Here is a 15,665-nt window from a genome sequence, read left to right on the forward strand (position 1 = left end):
TTTTGGTCTCGTCCTGGTTGCTGCCGCTGTGCTGATGGTGTCCCTTTCTAGTGTGCCATGGCAAAGATGTGAGTCACTTAACAATGAGGGACATCCCTTCAAATGGGATACCTGGACACTCTTTGCTTCCGCAGGGGCATTCCTTGCTGTGGCAGCCACATATGGTTCAGGTCAAGAACAGCAGGAGAGGTTGAAAGGCAAAGACATGTTTGTGTACACTCTTGGCGTTTTTACCTTCTGGCTTGGGGCTGTGAGCTTGTAAATAAAATGTTCTCAGCCTGGTGGCTCTGTGTGTCAGCGCTGCCTTGTTGTCACTTTAAATAATTGAGTTTCCTATTGGGTGTTTTAACTCAGCGTGTTAGCTGAGCTCTCCCTCTGTCTGAGGCACTATAGACTGAAAAAACTGACAAGCTGAATGATCTCCCCTTTCCTGAGCTACAGAGTTCTTGAGCTGTTCTCTTTTCCCCTCTCCAGTTGCCTAAGAGATGGTGAGATGGGAAGCTGCACTTGGAAGACCCTGGAGGATGCCTGACAAGAGGATGTCTGACCCATGATGAAGTTGGAGCTCTTTTTGAAATGTTTCTTGCCCTTCCTGGGGCACAGAAGCCATTATGTATGCAGGTGAAATAAGATGAACTGTTACTTCTCTTGAATCATGTGAGTATGGAGAAGAATGCCTCCCAAGAAATGAGAGGTTGGTTTGACAGACTCAGTCTTGTCATATTTTGTGGAAGTTAAGCCTGTGAGTTAGAGGGCAGATCCCAGAGCCCAGTGCATGGCAGATTGTGACCTTCCTTGTCATACCTGCACCTCTAGGGGATCTGCATGGATCACCTAGACAGGCACTGATAAGGTGGAACATGATAGTCCATCACTAAGTTTGCAGTTTTTTCTCTTTGGTTCTTTTAAAACTGATTTGTCGTCATAAAGTTTTGGAGGGAATGATTGGATGGGAATTTGGGAGATAGAAAGAGAGGTGTAATCTGGTTCTGGGACATATAGTAAAATGTGCCATTTGGATTTTACAAAGACACAGAAACTGTCTTCAAACCTTGGCAGTTCATAAAATCCGATTGCATGTTGTTCACCACAATTTTTATTTCTCTGAGAATGAAGGATTCAGTTAAGGAGATCCTCTCTCTGGGACAAAACCTAGCTCTTCTCATGGCAGTTGCCAGTGCCATAGCAAGGTCCCCATCTGCACCGAGAGTCTGAAGGTAAAGATAAGTTTTCCAGGAGCAGAGCAGAAAGAGCTGTGGAGGAGGCACAGAGATGGGAACTGGGTCAAGTAGGGAGCTCACAGGCTTATGTAGTTTTGGATCCAGGATGCTTCTGTCTCCAGAGATGCAATTTAGCATGCTTCAGGGTGTTTGCAACCATTTGACTCAGGTGTTAGTCACAGGATGGGCAGTTTGCAAATAACTGACTTGGGTGAAAGTCCTTGTGGATATGAATTACAGAGAATTTCCATAGAGAAAAGGCCAGCCCCTGTATCAGGAATTGCGTTTTGCAAAGTTGAACTCACTGATTCTGAGCACAGTTGCTGCCTACCTTTTGCCATCTGAAACACATGGCCCCATTCCTCTCAGTACTCTTGAGTAGTCACCACATGTGAATCATCAGTGAGATATTGCTTTGAATGAAAACGTCAACACAAAAACCAGCCCCTTCCTTAGATGAAATGCAACTAGATTTATTTGCAGATCTTTCAGCTGACAGCCAAAATCACAGCCTTTGAATAATAGAGTTAGGGAGACTGGGAATGGGGAACAACACATCATTTCAGAAGGTTCAGGAATCACAGCCTTTGAATAATAGAGTTAGGGAGACTGGGAATGGGGAACAACACATCATTTCAGAAGGTTCAGGAAGGCTGGGGGTGGAAGAGCATTGGACTTGGGAAGCAGGAGATGGAGGGAAGGATTATAGAACCAGGTCCTAGTTTCTTTGCTGCCAGTTACTTGCTGTGTGACCCAAGGGAGTCACTTCCACTCTCTGAGCTTCGGTTTCCTCATCTTTCAAACAGAGGTTTTAGTTATTACCTCCTGGTTGTCTTCATTACAACTCAGAAAGATACTACTAAAACACATTGGAAGTAGTTAAATGTTGGTGACTTATAAGCAACGTAGAAAGTATGCATTCTTTTTAATCAATGAAATAATATTAGTCAGGGTTTAATTGCTATATCTGAGTCACTGTACTGTCTAAATTTAGAGGTTCAGTTGGAGAAAGTGATGAGTGCCAGATGGACAAAATTCAGATTTCGATTGATGATCATAACATGTGCCAGCACCTAATAGGTTGCAGGTTCTCTGATACCTAGGGTTGCAGAGCTCCTGCCCCCATGGAGCTCACAAACACCTTGAAAAAGCAAACTTTAAATGCACAAGCCCATAGACTATCAAACAGCAATCAAGTAACCACAGAAATAGAGGGAAACCGAGAGATGAAGTAGTCATCCACATGGTGAGGGTCCACAGGCCCTAGCTCCTTAATGATGACTAAGCTTATTTAGGGTTATATCCCTCTGAACCCAAGTAGGGACTACAGACATCTGCTACCACACCTGGCTAATTTATTTTCATTTTCATTTTTAAAATTTTTTGTAGAGATGGGGTCTCACCATATTGCCAAGGCTGATCTCAAACTCCTGGGCTCAATCCAGTCCTCTTGCCCCACCCGCCCAAAGTGCTGGGATTACAGGCATGAGCCACTACACCTAGTCAACAATTCAAATTTCCATATAGGCACAAACAAAGGGCATGGATACATAGGGAGAGGACAATTAACACAAGAGGGAGAGAGACGGAAATCATTGAAGGTTTTATAAGAATGTGGCATTTTATTGAAGTCTTGCAGGATGGTATTTCAGGAGATAGAGGAGGTGAGGGACAGGGAGGGCCATGTAACCAGGTCAGAGGCATGAAAATACATGGGGTGTGGGGTAACGCAGAGGGAGATGAGGCTGGAAAGATGCTATGTTGAGATATGGGCTGGATAACACATGCGAAGGGCCCAGGGTACACAATTTAAGGAGACACTCATTTTCAGGATTGAGCAAGTGTAGGGTTGGTGCAGAGGCTGTGGCTTTTAAGCAGAGGACTGATTAAAAAATTTCCCATATGGGGGACTTCCACTTAGGGGAAGAGATACTTTTTCTTCTTATTCCTAAGTACAACTAAAATCCATGGATATTATATATGAAACAAACATAAGACTTGAATAGGTGGAGAAAAGAAGGAAGGCTAGCTAGGGACCTTGGGATCAAAGTAATAGCATGGTAGTGAGTTCCGTAAGTTTTGTTTTTTGTCTCAGATTCCTAAACTTGGAGCTGAGGAAATGAGCAACTTGGAAACACCAATGGGTTCAGACAAAAGAGCCCCAACAAGAAACTAGTTTTTCTGGCCAAAAGACCAGGAAATGGGCAATTCAACAAGACAGAAAACTTTTAGACAATAACTTCTGCATTCTAGGCAAACACCATAGAAAAAACTATGGCCCTATCCCAACTCCACCAGCGAAGACTGAGTAGAGAGCCTAGAAGTCTACTATTACCAAGCAGTAAAGAAGTATCCCAAAGCACCCCTCCACCAGGGTGGTGTCAGAGAAGGATGAATAAAGAGCAGTGACTCAACTCTGACCCCTGTGGTATCAGTGGAGACCCCTTGGGGAGTCTGGATTTCTTCTCTGACCCAGTAGGTAATGAGACAACTTTCCACTTAACTTCTGGGGTGGCACCAGAGGAGGCCTGGTGAAATTTCATGACTAATAAGGCCAACTCCACTGCAGTGTCAGTGGAGACTAAAACATAAAGGGATTTTCCTGTAGTCTTCGTTATAAGAACCAGGTGAGCTCCTGTATTGGGGGAAACCCCAGCCCAGATATTCAACGTGGGTTCTTTTCTATTTCCCTAAGCATCAGCTGGTCTGAGAAATAAAGGGAAAGAGTACAAGAGAGAGAAATTTTAAAGCTGGGTGTCTGGGGGAGACATCACATGTTGGCAGGTTCCTTGATGCTCCCCGAGCGGTAAAACCAGCAAGTTTTTATTAGCAATTTTCAAAAGGAGAAGGAGTGTACGAATAGGGTGTGGGTCACAGAGATCACATGCTTCACAAGGTAATAAAATATCACAAAAAAAATGGAGGCAGGGCGAGATAACAGGACCACAGCATGGGGCAAAATTAAAATTGCTAATGAAGTTTCAGGCACACATTGTCATTGATAACATCTTATCAGGAGACAGGGTTTGAGAGCAGACAACCAGTCTGACCAAAATTTATTAGGCGGGAATTTCCTCGTCCTAATAAGCCTGGGAGCACTACAGGAGACCACGGCTTATTTCATCCCCTCTCCTTTGGCCATAAAAGACAGCCACCCCCAAAGCAGCCATTTCAGAGGCCTACCCTCAGGGGCCATTCTCTCTCAGGGATGTTCCTTGCTGAGAAAAAGAATTCAGCCATAGTTCTCCTATTTGCTTTTGAAAGAAGAGAAATATGTCTGTGTTCTGCCCGGCTCACTGGCAGTTAGATTTTAAGGTTATCTCTCTTGTTCCTTGAACATTGCTGTTATCCTGTTCTTTTTCCAAGGTGTCCAGATTTTATATTGATCAAGCACACATGCTCTACGAACAATTTGTGCAGTTAACGCAATCATCACAGGGTCCTGAGGCAATATCATCCTCCTCAGCTTACAAAGATGATGGGCTTAAGAGATTAAAGTAAAGACAGGCATAGGAAATCACAAGGGTGTTGATTGGGGAAGTGATAAGTGTCCATGAAATCTTCACAATTTATGTTCAGAGATGGTAGTAAAGACAGGTGTAAGAAATTATAAAAGTATTAATTTGGGGAACTAATAAATGTCCATGAAATCTTCACAATTTATGTTCTTCTGTCATGGATTCAGCTGGTCCCTCCATTCGGGGTCCCTGACTTCCTGCAACACTCCTGGAGATATGACTCATGAAAGTGAGCCACAACCCGACAAAACAAAACAAAATTTGGCCCTCAGGAGTTTTAAAATATTATGCTAGTCCCTATTCATCATCCAGAAAGACATGAGTTACTGTGTAAATGTTCTTACCAGTTGCTGGCTCTGGCAATGGCTTCTGCTGCTAAGCTGAGTTTCTCTGTATTCACTTCTCTCTTTAGTTTTGGGGGTGGCTGTTTGTCCTGTGACCAGTTTTCTGGTTGACTTAAGAGTTGTTGATTCAGCTTTTATTCAGTCAGTTTATTCAGCTTGTTACTTGTTGTGAAGATGGGAATGATGACTCCTAAGCCCTTCACATGCTGGTGCAGAAACTGGAAGTCCTGTGTTCATTTTTTTTTTTTTAATTTTTTATTATACTTTAAGTTCTAGGGTACATGTGCATAATGTGCAGGTTTGTTACATACGTATATTTGTGCCATGTTGGTGTGCTGCACCCATCAACTCGTCAGCACCCAACAATTCATCATTTATATCATGTATAACTCCCAATGCAATCCCTCCCCCCTCCCCCCTCCCCCGATAGGCCCCAGTGTGTGATGTTCCCCTTCCCGAGTCCAAATGACCTCATTGTTCAGTTCCCACCTATGAGTGAGAACATGCGGTGTTTGGTTTTCTCTTCTTGTGATAGTTTGCTAAGAATGATGGTTTCCAGCTGCATCCATGTCCCTACAAAGGACGCAAACTCATCCTTTTTTATGGCTGCATAGTATTCCATGGTGTATATGTGCCACATTTTCTTGATCCAGTCTGTCACTGATGGACATTTGGGTTGATTCCAAGTCTTTGCTATTGTGAATAGTGCCGCAATAAACATACGTGTGCATGTGTCTTTATAGCAGCATGATTTATAATCCTTTGGGTATATACCCAGGAGTGGGATGGCTGGGTCATATGGTACATCAAGTTCTAGATCCTTGAGGAATTGCCATACTGTTTTCCATAATGGTTGAACTAGTTTACAATCCCACCAACAGTGTAAAAGGGTTCCTATTTCTCCACATCCTCTCTAACACCTGTTGTTTCCTGACTTTTTAATGATTGCCATTCTAACTGGTGTGAGATGGTATATCATTGTGGTTTTGATTTGCATTTCTCTGATGGCGAGTGATGATGAGCATTTTTTCATGTGTCTGTTGGCTGTATGAATGTCTTCTTTTGAGAAATGTTTGTTCATATCCTTTGCCCACTTTTTGATGGGGTTGTTTGTTTTTTTCTTGTATATTTGTTTGAGTTCTTTGTAGATTCTGGATATTAGCCCTTTGTCAGATGAGTAGATTGCAAAAATTTTCTCCCATTCTGTAGGTTGCCTGTTCACTCTGATGGTAGTTTCTTTTGCTGTGCAGAAGCTCTTTAGTTCAATTAGATCCCATTTGTCGATTTTGGCTTTTGCTGCCGTTGCTTTTGGTGTTTTAGACATGAAGTCCTTGCCCATGCCTATGTCCTGAATGGTACTACCTAGATTTTCTTCTAGGGTTTTTATGGTATTAGGTGTAACATTTAAGTCTCTAATCCATCTTGAATTTATCTTCATATAAGGAGTAAGGAAAGGATCCAGTTTCAGCTTTCTACTTATGGCTAGCCAATTTTCCCAGCACCACTTATTAAATAGGGAATCCTTTCCCCATTTCTTGTTTCTCTCAGGTTTGTCAAAGATCAGATGGTTGTAGATGTGTGGTATTATTTCTGAGGACTCTTTTCTGTTCCATTGGTCTATATCTCTGTTTTGGTACCAGTACCATGCTGTTTTGATTACTGTAGCCTTGTAGTATAGTTTGAAGTCAGGTAGCGTGATGCCTCCAGCTTTGTCCTTTTGACTTAGGATTGTCTTGGCAATGCGGGCTCTTTTTTGGTTCCATATGAACTTTAAAGCAGTTTTTTCCAATTCTGTGAAGAAGCTCATTGGTAGCTTGATGGGGATGGCATTGAATCTATAAATAACCTTGGGCAGTATGGCCATTTTCACGATATTGATTCTTCCTATCCATGAGCATGGTATGTTCTTCCATTTGTTTGTGTCCTCTTTGATTTCACTGAGCAGTGCTTTGTAGTTCTCCTTGAAGAGGTCCTTTACATCCCTTGTAAGTTGGATTCCTAGGTATTTTATTCTCTTTGAAGCAATTGTGAATGGAAATTCATTCATGATTTGGCTCTCTGTTTGTCTGTTACTGGTGTATAAGAATGCTTGTGATTTTTGCACATTAATTTTGTATCCTGAGACTTTGCTGAAGTTGCTTATCAGCTGAAGGAGATTTTGGGCTGAGACAATGGGGTTTTCTAAATATACAATCATGTCATCTGCAAACAGGGACAATTTGACTTCTTCTTTTCCTAACTGAATACCCTTGATTTCTTTCTCTTGCCTGATTGCCCTAGCCAGAACTTCCAACACTATGTTGAATAGGAGTGGTGAGAGAGGGCATCCCTGTCTTGTGCCAGTTTTCAAAGGGAATTTTTCCAGTTTTTGCCCATTCAGTATGATATTAGCTGTGGGTTTGTCATAAATAGCTCTTATTATTTTGAGGTACGTTCCATCAATACCGAATTTATTGAGCGTTTTTAGCATGAAGGGCTGTTGAATTTTGTCAAAAGCCTTTTCTGCATCTATTGAGATAATCATGTGGTTCTTGTCTTTGGTTCTGTTTATATGCTGGATTACGTTGATTGATTTGCGAATGTTGAACCAGCCTTGCATCCCAGGGATGAAGCCCACTTGATCATGGTGGATAAGCTTTTTGATGTGCTGCTGAATCCGTTTTGCCAGTATTTTATTGAGGATTTTTGCATCGATGTTCATCAGGGATATTGGTCTAAAATTCTCTTTTTTTGTTGTGTCTCTGCCAGGCTTTGGTATCAGGATGATGTTGGCCTCATAAAATGAGTTAGAGAGGATTTCCTCTTTTTCTATTGATTGAAATAGTTTCAGAAGGAATGGTACCAGCTCCTCCTTGTACCTCTGGTAGAATTCAGCTGTGAATCCATCTGGTCCTGGACTTTTTTTGGTTGGTAGGCTATTAATTATTGCCTCAATTTCAGAGCCTGCTATTGGTCTATTCAGGGATTCAACTTCTTCCTGGTTTAGTCTTGGAAGAGTGTAAGTGTCCAGGAAATTATCAATTTCTTCTAGATTTTCTAGTTGATTTGCGTAGAGGTGTTTATAGTATTCTCTGATGGTAGTTTGTATTTCTGTGGGGTCGGTGGTGATATCCCCTTTATCATTTTTTATTGTGTCTATTTGATTCCTCTCTCTTTTCTTCTTTATTAGTCTTGCTAGCGGTCTGTCAATTTTGTTGATCTTTTCAAAAAACCAACTCCTGGATTCATTGATTTTTTGGAGGTTTTTTTGTGTCTGTATCTCCTTCAGTTCTGCTCTGATCTTAGTTATTTCTTGCCTTCTGCTAGCTTTTGAATGTGTTTGCCCTTGCCACTCTAGTTCTTTTAATTGTGATGTTAGAGTGTCAATTTTAGATCTTTCCTGCTTTCTCTTGTGGGCATTTAGTGCTATAAATTTCCCTCTACACACTGCTTTAAATGTGTCCCAGAGATTCTGGTATGTTGTATCTTTGTTCTCATTGGTTTCAAAGAACATCTTTATTTCTGCCTTCATTTCGTTATGTACCCAGTAGTCATTCAGGAGCAGGTTGTTCAGTTTCCATGTAGTTGAGTGGTTTTGATTGAGTTTCTTAGTCCTGAGTTCTAGTTTGATTGCACTGTGGTCTGAGAGGCAGTTTGTTATAATTTCTGTTCTTTTACATTTGCTGAGGAGTGCTTTACTTCCAATTATGTGGTCAATTTTGGAATAAGTGCGATGTGGTGCTGAGAAGAATGTATATTCTGTTGATTTGGGGTGGAGAGTTCTATAGATATCTATTAGTTCCGCTTGGTGCAGAGATGAGTTCAATTCCTGGATATCCTTGTTAACTTTCTGTCTCATTGATCTGTCTAATGTTGACAGTGGAGTGTTGAAGTCTCCCATTATTATTGTATGGGAGTCTAAGTCTCTTTGTAAGTCTCTAAGGACTTGCTTTATGAATCTGGGTGCTCCTGTATTGGGTGCATATATATTTAGGATAGTTAGCTCTTCCTGTTGAATTGATCCCTTTACCATTATGTAATGGCCTTCTTTGTCTCTTTTGATCTTTGATGGTTTAAAGTCTGTTTTATCAGAGACTAGGATTGCAACCCCTGCTTTTTTTTGTTCTCCATTTGCTTGGTAGATCTTCCTCCATCCCTTTATTTTGAGCCTATGTATGTCTCTGCATGTGAGATGGGTCTCCTGAATACAGCAGACTGATGGGTCTTGACTCTTTATCCAGTTTGCCAGTCTGTGTCTTTTAATTGGAGCATTTAGTCCATTTACATTTAAGGTTAATATTGTTATGTGTGAACTTGATCCTGCCATTATGATATTAACTGGTTATTTTGCTCGTTAGTTGATGTAGTTTCTTCCTAGCCTCGATGGTCTTTACATTTTGCATGTTTTTGCAATGGCTGGTACCGGTTGTTCCTTTCCATGTTTAGGGCTTCCTTCAGGATCTCTTGTAAGGCAGGCCTGGTGGTGACAAAATCTCTAAGCATTTGCTTATCTGTAAAGGATTTTATTTCTCCTTCACTTATGAAACTTAGTTTGGCTGGATATGAAATTCTGGGTTTAAAATTCTTTTCTTTAAGAACGTTGAATATTGGCCCCGACTGTCTTCTGGCTTGTAGAGTTTCTGCCGAGAGATCTGCTGTTAGTCTGATGGGCTTCCCTTTGTGGGTAACCTGACCTTTCTCTCTGGCTGCCCTTAAGATTTTTTCCTTCATTTCAACTTTGGTGAATCTGGCAATTATGTGTCTTGGAGTTGCTCTTCTGGAGGAGTATCTTTGTGGCGTTCTCTGTATTTCCTGAATTTGAATGTTGGACTGCCCTACTAGGTTGGGGAAGTTCTCCTGGATGATATCCTGAAGAGTGTTTTCCAACTTGGTTCCATTTTCCCCCTCACTTTCAGGCACCCCAATCAGAAGTAGATTTGGTCTTTTTACATAATCCCATACTTCTTGCAGGCTTTGTTCATTTCTTTTTCTTCTTTTTTCTTTTGGTTTCTCTTCTCGCTTCATTTCATTCATTTAATCCTCCATCGCTGATACTCTTTCTTCCAGTTGATCGAGTCGGTTACTGAAGCTTGTGCATTTGTCACGTATTTCTCGTGTCATGGTTTTCATCTCTGTCATTTTGTTTATGACCTTCTCTGCATTAATTAGTCTAGCTGTTAATTCTTCCACTCTTTTTTCAAGATTTTTAGTTTCTTTGTGCTGGGTACGTAATTCCTCCTTTAGCTCTGAGAAGTTTGATGGACTGAAGCCTTCTTCTCTCATCTCATCAAAGTCATTCTCTGACCAGCTTTGATCCGTTGCTGGCAATGGGCTGTGCTCTTTTGCAGGGGGAGATGCGCTCTTATTTTTTGAATTTCCAGCTTTTCTGCCCTGCTTTTTCCCCATCTTTGTGGTTTTATCTGTCTCTGGTCTTTGATGATGGTGACGTACTGATGGGGTTTTGGTATAGGTGTCCTTCCTGTTTGATAGTTTTCCTTCTGACAGTCAGGACCCTCAGCTGTAGGTCTGTTGGAGATTGCTTGAGGTCCACTCCAGACCCTGTTTGCCTGGGTATCAGCAGCAGAGGTTGCAGAAGATAGAATATTGCTGAACAGCGAGTGTACCTGTCTGATTCTTACTTTGGAAGCTTCCTCTCAGGGCTGTACTCCACCCTGTGAGGTGTGGGGTGTCAGACTGCCCCTAGTGGGGGATGTCTCCCAGTTAGGCTACTCAGGGGTCAGGGACCCACTTGAGCAGGCTGTCCGTCCCTTCTCAGATCTCAACCTCCATGTTGGGAAATCCACTGCTCTCTTCAAAGCTGTGAGACAGAGTTGTTTGCGTCTGCAGAGGTTCTGCTGCTTTTTTGTTGTTGTTGTTTAGCTGTGCCCTGTCCCCAGAGGGGGAGTCTACAGACACAGGTAGGTTTCCTTGAGCTGCTGTGAGCTCCACCCAGTTCGAGCTTCCCAGAGGCTTTGTTTACCTACTTAAGCCTCAGCAATGGCGGGCACCCCTCCCCCAGCCTGGCTGCTGCCTTGCCGTTAGATAGCCGACTGCTGTGTTAGCAATGAGGGAGGCTCCGTGGGCATGGGACCCTCCCGGCCAGGTGTGGGATATATTCTCCTGGTGTGCCCGTTTGCTTAAAGTGCAGTATTGGGGTGGGAGTTACCCGATTTTCCAGGTGTTGTGTGTCTCAGTTTCCCTGGCTAGGAAAAGGGATTCCCTTCCCCCTTGCGCTGCCCAGGTGAGGCGATGCCTCACCCTGCTTCAGTTCTCACTGGTCGGGCTGCAGCAGCTGACCAGCACCGATTGTCCGGCACTCCCTAGTGAGATAACCCCAGTACCTCAGTTGAAAATGCAGAAATCACCGGTCTTCTGTGTCGCTCACGCTGGGAGTTGGAGACTGGAGCTGTTCCTATTCAGCCATCTTGCTTTGCCCTCCCCCTGTGTTCATTTTTACCCATTTATTTTTCTTTCTATATTGCAGTTTGGATAATCTCAACTATATTCAAGGTCACTGATTCTTTCTTCTGTCAATCTACATCTGGTATTAAGCCCTTCTAGTGAATTTTTCATTTCAGGTATTGTAGTTTCCAATGCCATAATTTCTGTTTAGTTCTTTTTAATAATTTTTATCTTTATTGGTATTTTTTATGATGAGACATTATTTTCATATTTTCCTTTAGTTTTTTGGACATGGATTCCTTTGAACATATTTAAAAGACTTTAAAAGTCTTTTCTAGTAGGGCCAATGTCTGGGCTTCTTCCAGAAAAAGTTTTTATTTATTGCTCCCCCACTCCTTTATGGGCCATAATTTCTTATAGGCTTTTTTGAAAAGTGGACATTTAAAATAATATAACATGGCATCTCTGGGAATCAGACTCTTAACTAAAACTTTTCTCTGAGGGAAACAAAGCCTGAAAAGGGGAGATTGAGTATTACATGGCTTAAGAGAGTATTTAGACATATTTACTTCCATTGGTGCTAAAATATATCTGGAAGTGGAATGGAATTTAGAACTCCATGAAAGAGAGCTGGTGTCCAGAGTGTTGATGTCACACAGCCTGTGTCCTGATTGGCACAGAAGTTGGAACTAGATTGTGGATATCCGTTCTGCTAGCTCTGCTGGAAGACTGCTTCTAAAAGTGAGGTCTTCAACTTTGGATGTTAATCATTAGAATTTTCTTTCTCAAATTAAAAGTTTGAGAAATTCCTGATAAGATGTCCTGTTCCCTAAAGTTTGCTTTGATTGTAATTTTTTTTTACTGTTGGCTTTCATCCAGCCATGGAGAGTTAAAAGGTGGTAAGTATGCTTTGGCAGTCAGATTGTTTATTCTCCCCTGGCTCACTTTTTCCCAGTTTCAGAAAGTTAAACTAATTTTTTATCTCAAATTGGATTTCTTGGGAGAATTTAAGATTTAGGAGGAAAACTGTCAGTTGTCAGAGGAAGAATTGTAAAGTTCTTTTCCTAAAACATGCATCATTTACAAAATGGATTTGCATATTCTCAGTATTGTTGGGACAGTAACATTCGGAAACAGTCATTTCCACAGAAGAGCTTTGAGCCTGACATCCAGTGAGGATCATTTCTGACTCTGAAAATGAGTATAGCTCAGGAGGCCCAGGTGCTGGGGAGTGATGCCATCAGCTCCACTGCAGGCCTGCTTGTTGTTTCCAGCTACACATCACACCTGTGAAAGGGAAAGATTCTTCCCACTGTTTGTCCTTCTGATAGCCTTCTCTCTGGACTGCATTTCCATTTCTTTTCATTGACAAATGGACTTTTTTTTTTTTTTCCATCTCTGGGCCAGCTTGGGATCCTAGACTGCCCTGGGAAGACATTTGTGTTTTACACACATAAGGATCTGTGTTTGGGGTTTCTTCTTCCTCCCCTGACATTGACATTGCTTGGTGGTTGTGTGGGGAAGGAGGCTACATGGGCTCAGTGCTTGCTTGTACTTCTCTGCCTAGGTACATCGAAGTCTTTTGACCTCCGTACAGTGATTATGCTTGTCATTGCTGGTGGTATCCTGGCAGCCTTGCTCCTGCTGATAGTTGTCGTGCTCTGTCTTTACTTCAAAATATACAACGCACTAAAGTGAGTCACATGGAGAAAAGGGGATAACACTCCCTCAATGGGATACCTGGGCTCCCTGTTGGAGCAAGGTCATTCCTTGTTGCTGTGGCCATACCCCTGGGTGAGGTCAAGAAGAACAGACAGCTTTGTAAAGGCAAAAAGACAGCTTAGTCTAGTTATGTTTCTTCTTTCTGGCTGGGGTTGTTAGAATGTTCTCAACTTGGGCCTGTGAGTATCAGCACTGCTTGGCTGTCACTGGATCTCACTAAGTTTACCATCAGGTGTTTAATTCAGCACCTTGGCCAAGCCTTCCTCTGTCCTGGGCACTGCAGGCTGCAGATTCTGTGGGGGAGCCTGCGTGAATGAGCTCTGCCTTGTACTCATGTGGAGGACGGGCTGGATTGATCTCTTCTTGCCTGAGTTGGGAGCTCTCAGGGTATTCCTCCATTTGTTTCTGGCAGCCTTGGGGAAAATGATGGGCTCTAGATCTCAGGGACAGCTGACCTGTGTGAAAAACCTGGGGGACAGTGGACAAAGGAGGGTAGGTCAGATAAGAGAAGATTGCATTTTTGGGGAGAAGACCCTTTAAGTACCAGAAAGATCGGTTGTCAGATGCAATTGTGTCCCCATTCTAAGGAGTTCACAATGGCACATCCCGGAGCCCAGGACACAGCTGAATGCAGCACCTTCCCACCGTTCCTGCATCTCAGGGGCCTGCAGTGACCAGCTGGGTGACCTTGCTTGCGAATTCACTCACCCTTACTTTTGTAACCTCAGTTTACATTTATAGCAATCATAGGAGAGGAAAGGATTGGAGAGGAACTTGGGACAGGGGAGAGAGCCTTAATGTAGGACTAGTATTAATGTTTGACTGGCTTCAGCACTAAACTTCCAATACTCCCAACAGTTCTAACAAAAGGACTGAGAAGAAAAATTCTAAGCCTGTGCTTTGTGTGTGTCTTTTCTCAAGAGCTGCAAAGGACCCTGAGGCTGTGGCTGTAAAAAATCACAACCCAGACAAGGTGTGGTGGGCCAAGAACAGCCAGGCCAAAACCATTGCCATGGAGTCTTGTCCTGCCCTGCAGTGCTGTGAAGGATGTAGAATGTGTGCCAGTTTTGATGCCCTGCCACCTTGCTGTTGTGACATAAATGAAGGCCTATGACTTGGGAAAGGTGGGCACAAAAATCTTCATGAGCAATATTTCTTTCTTAGTAGATTGTTTTGTTATTCAAATCAAGTTCTAGAGTTTTTATGTGAGATTATATAATTTACAATGTTGTTTTATATACTTTTGAATAAATGTACACTATTAAAAATAATCCTCTTTGCCGCCCATAGTTTTTGATTGTTAATTATAAATATTCTTTGTTTAAATATATTTATTACTCACTTTGGAATGTGGGGGAATTAGCTTGTAGCATTGCAATAGAAGAAAGAGAACTGGAATAAAAGTATCCAGCACACCTACCACCCGAGAAGGAAAATGCACACTGTTCTTACGACGTTTCCAATTTCAGCCCAGCTGATCTTGTCCAGCTGGAGTCACTCATTTAGCTCTCATGAGGGCTTGGATGGTTGGCATCCACCGCAGAAAATGGTGTCACGTCCTGACACCTGTCGTGTTGTCCTGTCCATTTATCCAAGACAGTGAGAGGAGCCAGGCAGCACCTCCCTGTGTTAAAGTTGTCTGACCTGTATAAGATAGGCCTGAGCTCAGTGACCTCAAAAGGACCTTTTGAAAGCCAGTTTCTTCCTACTGCAGTCCCCAAATCTCCAGAGCATGTGGCTCCTTCGTGGATCACGGTAACAGTGATGTGTGTTGATCCAGCCATCAACATCTTCAACTGTAACACCAACCACCAGCCAAAGGCCAAAGCCCAGACTCCCTGACCACAACAGGTGACAGGAAGCACCCCTCCCCACTTCTACTCCCAGCTGCCTTCTGTTCCAGCTCCTGTGCTTGAGCCTCCTAGAACCCCTTGCTAAGCATGATTCCCCATCTGTAACTGCATGTCCACTCCTCTCATGAACTAAACCCTTGCTTGTGACCGTGACCATCACATGTATACTGAATGTGAAGAATTATTAGCTAGTAACAGGTGGTAATCTACTAAAAGGGGGTAAAAAGGAAAACAGAAGTCGCAAATGAAGGAAACAGCTGTGACATCTAGGCACAGAAACGGGCCAGATGTGGGTGGAAGAGCTGTCTGTAGAGGCCGAGCACTTCCTGGAGGCTGAACCTCCAGCCCCAGCATGCTTGGGAAGAGGCCAAGTCAGGGCATCCTCCAGCCGGAGGTCACCTGTCCGCCTTAAGTTTCTGGGCACTGTCTCTGTCCCCTGCCTTTGATTTTCTCTTGTCACCAGCAAGCTCTGACAGATGGAGCACATACAAATCCCCTTACCCCACACAGTGGGTGGCTCAGTGCCTGGACCCAGGACGCCTGTGCCAGGGCCTCCCCATGTGGGTGATTACTCCTGGTGCAGGTATTGCAGGGGCTGTGAGGGAGGCAGGTGGGACAAAGGTCTTC

The 15,665-nt window shown here is 43.0% G+C and overlaps 1 protein-coding gene across 2 annotated transcripts in view; it reads left to right on the forward strand.

Moving 5' to 3' along the window:
• Window positions 1-14,456, forward strand: part of FAM24B (family with sequence similarity 24 member B) — a 30,657-nt gene extending 16,201 nt beyond the window's left edge. Inside the window, exons 2-4 of one of the 2 annotated variants that reach the window (XM_023224344.1) lie at window positions 475-621; window positions 13,061-13,157; window positions 14,107-14,456. In XM_023224344.1, coding sequence (XP_023080112.1) covers window positions 612-621; window positions 13,061-13,157; window positions 14,107-14,299 — 300 coding nt within the window. In that variant the 5' untranslated portion in view covers window positions 475-611 and the 3' untranslated portion in view covers window positions 14,300-14,456. Of the gene's footprint in view, window positions 1-474; window positions 622-13,030; window positions 13,158-14,106 lie in introns of both variants that reach the window. The other variant, XM_023224343.2, reaches the window with a different exon arrangement.
• The last annotated feature ends 1,209 nt before the right edge of the window (window positions 14,457-15,665 follow it).

The sequence above is a fragment of the Piliocolobus tephrosceles genome, chromosome 9 (assembly GCF_002776525.5).
Source record: "Piliocolobus tephrosceles isolate RC106 chromosome 9, ASM277652v3, whole genome shotgun sequence".
Lineage (NCBI taxonomy): Eukaryota > Metazoa > Chordata > Mammalia > Primates > Cercopithecidae > Piliocolobus > Piliocolobus tephrosceles.